At 39.7% G+C, this 12,063-nt stretch overlaps 1 protein-coding gene across 27 annotated transcripts in view; it reads left to right on the top strand.

Annotated features, from left to right (window-relative positions):
- Positions 1 to 12,063, top strand: part of ARID1B (AT-rich interaction domain 1B) — a 413,107-nt gene that overhangs the window by 313,648 nt on the left and 87,396 nt on the right. For 24 of the 27 annotated variants that reach the window (XM_070256330.1, XM_023633152.2, XM_023633160.2 and 21 more), the window contains one exon: positions 6,355 to 6,444. The exons of the other annotated variants lie outside the window; for them this stretch is intronic. In XM_070256330.1, coding sequence (XP_070112431.1) covers positions 6,355 to 6,444 — 90 coding nt within the window. The remainder of the gene's footprint in view (positions 1 to 6,354; positions 6,445 to 12,063) is intronic. 27 annotated transcript variants of the gene reach the window in all.

The raw sequence follows: 12,063 nt of genomic DNA, 5'->3' as shown, positions 1-12,063 counted from the left end.
ATTAAACATGCTAGGCATTAAAACATGCTGAAAGACTACATCTTGAAAGTTCTCGTCACAAAGGATAAAATTAGATCCTTATCTCCTATCACACAGAAAAATAAACTCCCCGTAGATTAAGATGGACCCATGCATGTACTTGAAGAAGACCGGGGGGAATTCCTCTTTAACTCAAAATCCAGAGACAATGAAAATTGACAAATTTGGCAATTTTTTAGAAAATTCCATTATAAAAGATACCATAAACAAAATCTAAAGACAACTGACAAACTAGGAGAAAATATTCACAACTTATACCACAAAGGGCTAACATCCCTAATATATAAAGAATGCTTAAAAATTTCAGGACAAAAGACTGAAAACCCAGATAGAAAAAAATGGGGGAAAGACATGAACAAACATTCACTAGCAGTGAGATAAAAATAGCCCAAACATGATAAAAGTGGTCAGACTTGCTCAAAATTAGAGAAAAGCTAGTTCAAAAATCTCAGGTGCCATCTCTCATATATATATATATGAGACTGGCAAGTGTTTCTGAATGACAGCATATTCTGTTAGTGAGATTATGTAGAGCCAGGCCCTTCCAAACGTTGCTGGTGAGAATGTAAATTGGTTCAGAGCTTCCTGAGGGGAAATTTGGAAATGCATAACCTTTTGACCCAACAATCCCATTTCAAGGCATTTATCCTACAGATAGACCTCAAACATTACAAAAATACATACACAAAAGACTGGGAACAACCCCAGTGCTCGTACATAGGAGAGTGGTGGCATAAACTGTGGGGCACTCACATGAATGAGTACTATATACCTATTTTAAAAATGAGGAAAATCTTAGAAACTCATAGGAAGTACTTTCCAGGACATACTGTTAAGTGAAAAAATCAAAACCTGAAAGATAATCTAGGACATCCTGCTTTTCATGTAAGGAAGAGGATAGTATAAGAGGATATACAGGTATCTTTCATTTATGGGGGGAAAAAAGTTTGTAGGAAAGATAAACCAAAAACTAAAGAGATTGGTTATTTATAGAGAGCAGTTGGGAATGGGGTGGAAAGAAAGAGATTGGGAATAGGGTAGCTGGGATGAGGAGGGAGGGAGTCTCCTGCATATGTCTTTTTGTATAACTCTCACTTTTTGATCCATAGAAGGATTTCACATACGCCAAAAATATCAAAACAGTGAAGGCCAGTCGGGATGTGGGGGGAACTCAAATGGAATACAAACCCTGATGTGGGTCTGTTTTTCACAAGGATGTAGCTCAGTAATTCTGAAGTTACTTTGTATATATAATAGAATTGAGCAAATAAGTAAATTGATTTAATGAGAATTGGGTGTTGTACTGTTGGGGAAAGAAGTTGTAAATAAGGAAGACGAGGGCGGAAATGTACCCTCTAGTTTTGGGTTGGAATGAGAGGTAGTTGCATAAACTCACGCACGCACACAAGTATCGAAATAGAGATGTGTGTATACGGATGGGTTAGTGCACATCTGTATATCTCCTCCCTCTGTGCACTGAGGGGGCTTAGAAGCGAGAACACCCCAGGAATAATGAGCAGACCTAGCGCCTCAATCTTAGTCTGAGGACCATTTTCTAATAAAAGAACCAGGGCTCCTAGAAGTGGTTGATGACAGGACAAATACGAGATGATCCTGGAGTATCTTGTGGTTCCAAAAAAGAAGGATTTGAAGGTGCTTCTAATGGCCAAAGCTGGAGCAGTTTGAGCAACAAAATAACGTTAGTGCTGGATTTTAACCCGTAGAATAAAACAAATACCCAAGTGTATTCATTTTCTGTTCTTGTAACAAATTACTGCAAACTTAGCAGCTTTAAACAACACACATTTATCATCTCACAGTTTTCCTGCCCAGGAGTCCAGGCACAGCTTGGCCAGGTCCTCTGCTCAAGGTCTCACAAAGCTGCAGTTGAAGTGTTGGATGGTCTGTGTTCTCATCTGGAGGTTAAACCGGGGCAGAATCTGCTTCCAGTCTCATTCAGGTTGTTGGAAGAAGTGAGCTGCCAGGTCCTGGGGCTGCCTGAACCTCATTGTGGAAGCTTACTTCTTCAAGGCCATCAGGAGCATCTGTCAGCTCTGAGAAGTCCTAGCTCCTCTTTTAAAGTCAGGCCTACACAGGATCATCTCCTTTTTGATGACTTCAAAGTCAGTAGATTAAGGACTTTAATTACATCTGCAAAATTCCTTTAACTTTGCCATGTAACATAATTTTAGGAGTGATATTCCATCCTTTTGTTAGAGGTCAAGTCATAGGTTCTGCCCTCAGTCAAGAGGTGGGAATTACACAAGAATGTAACTCATTGGTGGTCAGCCTACAGAAAGTCTGCCACAGTGAGTCCATATGGATGGAAATCGTCTAATAAATACATAAGCAAATGGGGAAGAAGAGAGAGTTCTTCCTCACAATAGATTCCCGTTAGTAAATGTGGAAGGAAACGGAAATAAAGAGTGACCATTAGCAAACACCACTGTAGTAAATGTTGCAGACAAGATTCTCTAATGGATGCTAAAATTAGTGGGTACAAGTTTAAGGAGACACAGGATTTGCATAGTGTCAAATATTTCCCCTAAGATATTTATCAACTAAAAAGGGCAAAAGAGTAACTCTGTTGGAGGACCTCAGTAGGCACCAGCTTTCCCAAGTCATCTGGGAACCGTCACCGGAAACGAAACGTCCATGTCATGGACCCTTAATAGAATGAACTGAGAAGGGCGTGACGTTTTTGTGGTGCACTTCCCCAGAATGCCTAACCTCATTTCAATCATGAAAAAATAGCAGACTAAACCAAGTTGGGCAATGTTCTGCAATGTAATGGATAGCACTCTTCACAAGTGTCAAGGCATAAAATATAAGGAAGGACGGAGGATTTTTTATAGGCTAGAGGAAACTAAGGAGAAATAAGAACTAAATGCAACGTGAGATCCTAGACCAGAAAAAGACATTAGGTGGAATAATGGTGAAAGGCAAATAAGATCTTAAGTTAATAATGTACCATGTGAAGTTCCTCTTGATAATTATGTTATGGTTCCATGCACATTAGGGAAGTGCGCTAAGGGATAGAAGGGAGCTCCTTGTACTGGTTTTATTACTTGCGTCTACGTCTAAAGTTAATGAAAAATAAAAGTTTTTCATAAAAAATCATGGTATAGACTTGTGCTGAGAGTTTTAAGTCAGCAAAAGTAGAAATTCACATGACTTTCTAATGCTTCGTTTTTGGTTTGTTGCACCAAAATCTTGCACAATATTGTGTGCATGGTCATTGGAGAATAAATGCATAGGTGGAAAGTGGTGGAATTTAGCTCACAGCGTATTTTTTTCCTGTTGTCATTTTTTTTCCAGTGCACTTGCATCATTCTAGACGTAGACGAGGGGGAACCTGGGGCTTTCTTTAAAAACTCAGTTTTAGTGTTAAAGCCTGCTCATAAAATTGGTTTGTTCACTATGCATGGCAACATTCTCTTAAAATAATTACCAAACTGTGTTTAAAAGGTTTTACCTATGATAGACATACGTCGTATAAAAATCCATGGGCTTGAAGGTGTTTACTTAATTCTGAATCGACATCTTTATACAGACCGTGGACACAAATGAGTCTTCTGTATTATATTTCTCAAGCGTATTTTCTGATTCATCATCTGCTGTGACTGTGCCCATATTGTGCTTATGGAGGTGAAGTTATTTCTTAGTAACTATGAAACTGTCAGGGCCAGCCCAGTGGCACAGCGGTTAAGTTCGCACGTTCCGCTTCTTGGCGGCCCGGGGTTCACCGATTCGGATCCTGGGTGCGGACATGGCACCACTTAGCAGGCCATACTGTGGTAGGCATCCCACATATAAAGTAGAGGAAGATGGGCACGGATGTTAGCTCAGGGCCTGGCTTCCTCAGCAAAAAGAGGAGGACAGTATTTAGCTCAGGGCTAATCTTCCTCAAAAAAAAAAAAAAAAAGAAAGAAACTGTCAATGGAAAGATGGGAATAAAAGCAAATGGAGAATTTAAAACAGGTTGGGCAAATCTGTCTTTACCATGAAAAGGCTCTTGTTTGTTTCTTTAAAGGATGGATTTAATAAGTGAATTTTCTCGTTGCTTTAGAGAGATGCCTGTTTTAGAATTGTGCCAGACAGCCAGTATTGTGAATTCACGAGATGGGTTTCTTACAGCCTTTTTTATTTTTACTTGAAATAAAGCGTCTGAGAGCAGTGCCTTGGGCGTGCCTAGTGTAAGCAGTGGCGTCCTGTGTTAACGGAGCATTGCTGTTCGTTTGGGCTGTGACGAGTCTGTGAATCCAGCCTGTCATGCAGAAACAATCATTATAATGTAAGCACTTACCGTCTTAGCGCAGCCAGTTCCCCAGTGACATTTTACAAAGTCAGGATTTGGCTGCAGAGTGCTGTAAATTTCTAAATGGACTGCAGATCGGGGGCCTTGGGGCATTTCACAGGAAGCATGTGACCCTGAGTGGACACACAGCAACTTTGTGTATCTGTAGCCAAGTGGATGACCAGTGTTTACCCTTGAAATTGTTTTCATCCAGAATGTTGTGTCTTTTACTTTACATTTAATTATTTGGTACTAATCCTAATTTATTACACATGTCGAAGAGTAAATGAATGGTTAACCAAAGTCTGTACTGTTTGTTTTTTATTCTCCTGGGTGTTGCTCTAACTTAAGAGCAACTCCTAGTGCTTTCACAGCACAACCTTTCTCAGTGTCTATAAATTCAGGTTTTTATCTGAAATAAGAATGGCCATTGAACCCAGGAGCACTCAGAAATACATTCATAAGTTTTTCTAAAAGTAAGAAGCCTAAACTCCCCAAAACAATTCGAGAGTGTTTTATGTTATATTTTAACCACTTTTTACACCTGTTATCCAAATGGATGTAAAATCACCTTTGTGCCTCCACGGCTGTCACAGACAACCGTTGTTAGAGTTAGTAAGGAGTGACAGTCCTGAGAGAGCCCGGGGACAGTGCTCTTCCTGCTCTGCTCTCAGGCTGCCTGGCCTAACAGAGATGCTGTTGGCTAGAAACACCAGAGGACTGCTGTTCCGGGTAAAACGCCAGGCTGTGCATGATGACCTGCACCTGGGGAATTGGTAGTAATCTTCTGTGCATTAATGTCCTTCTCTATTCACTTGTGCTTCTTTTTAGCCATATTCCCAACTATAGAAGAGTAGGGCCTATGGGGTCAAAGCAGTTAGTTTGACCTGTCTGGCACGATCGCAGACTGCCACGCCAGAGGACTGTGCGGGGAGAGACGTATATGCTTGCGTGTGTGTACGTTTCTGTCTTTGTAATTTATTTTAGCAAAGGGGGAGGTTAGGAGATAAAATAGCATGGTCCTCATGCCAGGAGAGCTAATGCCTTGAGGATTCTGCTAAGTTCAACTGCCATTTTAATTCTATAATATTTTTAGTCTTAGAAATGCATTTCAACCTCTGAGCCAGAAAGTGAGTTGAGATCATCACGTACCTCTGATGGTTCTTAAATTTCAAAAGCCTATCTCCTGCCTTCACAGAATTCATTGTCTCTCTTTAATTAATAAAATAAGAAGAGTTTTTTCCCTTTAATTCATGTTTTCAGATTAAGGACCATTAAATAAAGATTTATTAAATATTTGTTATGCCAGTGGAGGGATTAGAGTAAGACATGATTCCTGTCTCAAGGAGCTTACGTTATAGTTTGAAAAGACAAACTGAGCTGCCTTAAATCAATGGAAATCAGGTGGATGCTAAGTAGATGCTGTTGCTTTATTAGCAGTAACAATCAAAAGAGATGCAAAATGAATTTCCTTCTTTAGTGGTAATATACACTCCAGTTTATAGTAGAATGTCTTATGCTTTTTAATGAAGGTCTTCTCCTAGGTTTATGTTAAATCTCTAACTAATTATAAAGATGTTTTAGAAATCAATCGCTATTACTACATTGAATAAATATTAGCAATGGAAAGTTGTTGGCCACTCTGCCTGCCCACTTGAAGCCTCGTTTAAACTCAGAGGACAAGTTCAGTTCATCAGCCGTGGATTTTGTTAAATGCACTGAAGAAGTGTGTGGCAGGAGATTTCAGCTACTAACCGATTTGTCTGTGAGTTTGGGAATTCATTCAGTAAGAAATTGAGCTTTTCAGGAGCTCGTCTGCTAAATGTGTTTATGCATGTTTCCTCTTCGTTTTACCAAAAAAGGGTCAAATATCACACTTTCAAGCTATGTCTTCTGTGTGCGGCTGCACCTTTTGTGATCATAAAGGTTAAGTGAATGTAACCGTGTTTTGGCCTTGTATAATTGCAGTATTAATGCAAAGGGTTCCCCATCCCCACCTTTCCTCCTGTGTTTTACAGGCAGTCAGATGCCTCCCCAGCCACCCGGGAGCCAGTCAGAATCCAGCTCCCATCCCGCCTTGAGCCAGTCACCAATGCCACAGGAAAGAGGTCAGTCTTCAGTTCATGTCTTACATACCTTTGTGTTTTGAGTGTATAAGGCTTATATGAATTTGCTTACCTATGCGTCTCCTTATAAATAATTTTTTTAAAGGATATTATGTTTCCTCATCAGATGAACAAAATAAACAGGAACCTACATGTAACAACAAATACGGAAAAGAAGGATGCTTTCTTGCAGATTGGGTGAAGTTTTTCCAAAGCACAGTTCAAGACCCAAAGAATAGATATGTCCACATAGCACCGTGAGGCATAATTTATACATGGCTACAGTATGATATTTGATCTAGCTGGGCAAAAATGGCTATTAATGATTTGATTTGTATATTGGCCCTAATGAAGGAAAGTGTTAAGAGTGTGTGTGCATGTTTTGCTGTTTTCATCAATTACTTGTCCCATGATGTTTAATAGTAAAGATTTAAACACATCATAAGATCTTGTATTATAAAATTGCAGGATCTTAGAACTGGAGTCACCTGAAAGATTGTACATCCAGTCACCTCAACTTTAACGAAACGGGACCATGTAGGTTCTATGTGACTTCCTCATTCTCAGAGGCTAGTTAGTGCCAAGGCCACAAAAGAGAACATGGGCTTTTCCTGAAGCCCTTGAATGTTCAGGTCCTCCCACATCTGCAAACTCTTTGACTTTTAGCTAGTTCTGCATGGTGACCCCCGTATATTGTTATTGCCTTAGTTGAGGCCTTTGGCCTTCATTTGTTTACCTGTGTCTTCTTTCTCTTCTTCAGTAGTAAAGCTACTTTTGTTGTCAGTGGTGGTGGTGATGATTTTAATCCAGATTAGTGTAGGCTGGGGTTTACAAGCACCTTCTACGGCTCTGCCACGTCACTTCCCACTGTCTGTGGGTCAAGGCCTGCCCATCCCACCCCATGGAACATGCCACTTTCCTTCCCTGACCTTCCTCTCTCACACTCGCCCAGAAGCCAGAAGCTGCTAGCTTGGTAGCTGATATTTGAAAGTTCCTGGCCCCTAATGTTTATAATGGTTTCTATGTGATTGTGCAGATGATGATTTGCTTCTAGTTAGAATTACAAGGTTTCCGTTGTTCTACGTCGTAAGAACTCAGCAGCACGTCATTGAGAAAGTACCGCCAGTGAAAGGGTGCATTTGCCTTCTCTACACATCGTGTTGAAATGAATGTTTAGTGGAATAAAACGAAATTTTCATTTTCTAATACCTTTTTATATTTAACTTTTTATTATAACTTAATGTGTAGTTAACACTTTCATTCTCTCATAGATACTACAGTATGTTTTAATAATGGAATAGTTAATAGTTTTCCAGCTTTAGGGTGCATGAAAATCACCCAGAGAACTTGATAAAACAGATTGCTGGGCCACCCCAAGATTTCTGATTCAGTGGGTCTGAAGTGGGGCACTTAAAATCTACATTTCTGACCAGTTTCCAGGTATTGCTGGTGCGGCCAATCTGAGGACCATACTTTGAGAACTACTGCCTTATAAGGATACTATAATGTATTTTAAGAATTGTGTGCTTGTGCATTTGTTTCTCTAAACTTTCCACTGTGACCTCCTATAAACCGATCTTGTGTCTCGCATCCTCTCTGTCAATTGCTTGTTCTGTTAACTGCTTGTATGGCTCAGGTCGCCTGGAAGACATTGCAGAGTTCATGGAGGGTGCAGTAAGACCAAGCAAGGGGGAATTCTCCCCAAATTCCTTTTCTTGCCCATGGGTTGTACCTGCATTGTGTTGCTGTGTCAGGGAAGTAGAGAAAAAAAGATAAAAGAGATTCTCCTACATGGAAAGCCTACTCAGGCCAGACCCAGAGCTAAGATGAAGATGTTTGTTATTTCCTTTAATCCTCACCAAAACCCTATAACATTATTCTCACTGAAAGAAGTCTGCTTCTTTCGCCAGCATTAAAAGATAAGAGCTACCTTATTTGGAAGTCTTACAGTTCTAACCTTCATTACGAACAACTAAACAATAGAAATTTCCCCCAGATCCTCCAACAACATCTCAGCTAACTCCTTCCAGCTGATGAGTGTTTAAGACATTTGAAAATGTAGAAAACCAAATGTGAAGGATGAGATGACAATGAGGAAACGCAGTTAAATTAAACTTTTAACTTAATACAAATACATTTACAAGGCAAAATCTAGAGTTTTCCTCAAGTGTCACTGCATGGAAACTGCTGTGTAGATTTGTTTGTTATTTTTTTCCCTCTGATTATCTTTGTTACACGTAGTGAGATTTTGGTAACTGATAATGGATACATAACAATCTGGGTAGTTATAATAACCGTTTCCTTCAAATAGCAAATATAAATTCTATAATTTGCTAAATGTGAATTGAGTTTTATAAACATGTTCCCCGACTTCCTCTGAAAGACTGTGCTGGAGACATTCTGTGCATCCTTTGGTGGCTTCTGTTGGTTGGACAACCTCCTGAAAAGGAAAAGTTCATATTTCAGAATGTCTGTTAGATGATGCTTTGTCATGCATGAGTTAAATTTCCTCTAAAATTGGGTAGCAAGGACTTTAAAACAATGGCTTTGTTTTTTGTTAAAATCTAGGAAGAGATGTTAGTTCCTAATGACATTTGATCAAGTGTTTTAAGGACAAACAACACAGTCATTTTAATGCTTTGAAACTAATAAAAACACTTTTCTTGTTTGTTTTACCATCATTTGGCATGTGCCAACAGTGTATACAGTGCAAGGTAGATCCAAGAAAACACTTGCTAGAAAATTCTCCAATTTGACTAGCGTGTATTGAAGAGTAACTTAACTCTATGTATACCTTTATAATTGATGTATTTCCCCCCTTATTTAGGGATGTGATCAGAGAAGCAGAGAGGAGAAAATACATATTGGTGAAATAGCATCTTACTAAAAAAATTTATTGTTTCTCAGAAGCTATGGACGTTGGTGGACAAGATAAGAAAATAGCTTCTCTATTGCTGAGTGCTAAAACAACCAAGCTGAACAGTTCTTTTTACGCTTCCTTTGTTTTAATAATTAAAATATGAGAGTAAGATTCCACAATTGTACCCGTTTTCTTTAGAGTATCCATAGGAGATAGGCTTTCTTTAAGGCAAAGAACACACAGCTGCTCAGAGACAACTGCACAAAGCAAGAGGGGCAGCCTGCTCCTGTTCAGAGGTGCGGTTTTCTGGGTCCTCCCCAAAGTCCTAATGGGGGACACTGGTGGTAGCTTACTACTCTGGAGCCTAGGTCCCTCCAGGCTCGAGAAGCTGAACTCTTGAGCATGGCCTTCCTTCCTGCCTTCTTGGTCCTTGTATCCCCACTCAGGAAGAACGTTTATTAATGAACTATATAATCTATTTAAGAGAATTTTGCAAAGCTGAGGCTGTCCCGGGACCTGAGCCACACTGGCAATCACAAGGACACCTCCTCTTCCCACACTGAGTGCAGAGTCAGCGCTCTGCCAGGACATCAGGAACAGTGGCTCTCCCGCCCTGCAGAGCCCCACCCCCCATCTCCAGTTCAAGACCCTCTTTGTCCGGTGGTTCTGGTGTCAAGTTTGTCAAAGGACGTCAGTCACAAATCCATTTCCCCACATCGTATGTAGGCGAAAATAACTGAGTTTCTATAATTTTATATTTTCCATATATGAAAGGTGTATGTGCAAATAAACGTGGACGTGACCGTCATAGGTTACAAAAAGAAGGGAACCACTTTAGGTATTTATTGGCCTCTTTATTCTGGTGTAGTGGTGTCCTCTACATTTCCACCTACCTTTCAATATAAAGCTTGATTTGGGACTCTCCTGTTTACATATTTTGTTGTGCTGAAACATCATACTAACTGAATAAAGAAAATTAGTTCAAATTCTTTGGTCTTAACTTCTTCATTACTGATATAAGTTTAAAAGAAAAAAGGCTGAAACTTCAGTTTCATGTTCTGTAATATATTTGTCATTGGTTTATATTTTGAACCAAATCTTCTCTATCTAGAGCTCAGATAATGACATGCAGAATTGCTGTTAAAGCGTTTCACCAAAAAAGTCAAGTAGTATAAATTATGCTACCTAAGGCACTGGAGGAGCAGTTAAAATAAGACTAAAATACTGAAATATATTTTGCAAGAAAATTGTAGCTAACAAGTTTAGGTTAGTTTCATCCTTATTTTTTAATCTTTAACATATATATTTTAAATTTGAAAAGAGCAATAGGAAACAGCTTATTAACGTGTTGTCCTGTTTTCCAAGAGGGCTTGGAGGGAATACGGGATAGTCATTTGAGTAGATAAATAAGTATAATTATTATTAACATCAAAATGATCGCATTTTTAACCCCTGTAAAATGTTAAGCTTAATGAAACTAGCAAATGCCCTTCTAGTTTATTGGATTAGCAATTAGGTGAAAACGTTTCAAGAAGGCTTATTTATTTGGACAGATGTAGAGAGGTCAGAATTAATTTTTTGAAAACCTTTTAATTGAATTCCCTTTTAATTTTCACAGTGGTGTCTAGTTAAATATTCATGTTAATGCCGGTGGTTTTCTGAAGGTCTGAACTCGATCTGGATTCTGAAAATCAACATAGCTTATTTAACCCTTTTCATCTGGCGGGCCAGCAGGGACTTCCTTAGTGTAATCCCATAGTATCTGAATAATTAGAAGGTAGTAATGAGGATTTAATTAGTCCTTGAGATATGCCGAAAGCAGAACCACTGAGAACTTTCCCTTTTGGACACGGGCTGTGAGCAGAACGATGCTGCTGCAGGACTGTGATGTGCTAGAAAATGTATTCTGTTGCTGGAGGCACTTCTTTGGCACCATTCTGTGACCGTCAGATCTGTACAGAAGGTATCCTGGGTGGAATCTTCCAGAATTATTGAATAGCGTCAGCCCCCTCCCCAGCCTTCATTTTTGTCCACTGACATGATGACCTTTTTTTCTTTCTTTCTACTGTTTAAACCAAGCTGTGGTCAAAGTGTACAGGCTCACCGTAACCTGGCTGAGAATGGCTTTTCCTGTGTCAGTGGTACCCAAATTAGGCAAACCAGACGAGCCATGTATTTACCCTGTAGTTGCAGGACAAGGAGAAAATAACAAAATTTTGCAGCTTTATACAGCTCGAGTATTTAATCCAGCCAAACTTAGGATTCTTCAACAGCTATACGTCAAAAAGAATCACAAAATTCTCCTCTTTGGAATCTGATCTTCACGGTGGTACTTATCAGTAGCTCCGTTATATTTATAAATATAAATAGTACCATTATCCAGAAAAAGTGTGCAGCAGATGGGGCACAGTCAGGCACGTAGATGTTCTCTTTGTGTGCTGCCATGAAAAGGTGAGTCAGAATTTCTACATTTCGAAAGTGTGAGGTTTCATGGGGCCAGCCTAGTGGCCGAAGTGGTTGAGTTTGTACCCTCTGCTTCGGTGGCCCAGGGTTCATTGGTTCAGATCCCAGGTACGGACCTACACACCACTCATCAAGGCATGCTGTGGCAGCATCCCACATACAAAATGGAGGAAGACTGGTATAGATGTCAGCTCAGTGACAATCTTCCTCAAGCAAAAAGAGGAAGACTGGCAACAGATGTTAGGGCCAATCTTCCTCACCAAAAAAAAGTATGAGGTTTCAAACTTACATATTTTATG

This window comes from Equus caballus, chromosome 31, assembly GCF_041296265.1.
Source record: "Equus caballus isolate H_3958 breed thoroughbred chromosome 31, TB-T2T, whole genome shotgun sequence".
NCBI classification, from domain to species: Eukaryota; Metazoa; Chordata; class Mammalia; order Perissodactyla; family Equidae; genus Equus; species Equus caballus.
This window is presented reverse-complemented; position numbering and strand designations above follow the sequence as displayed.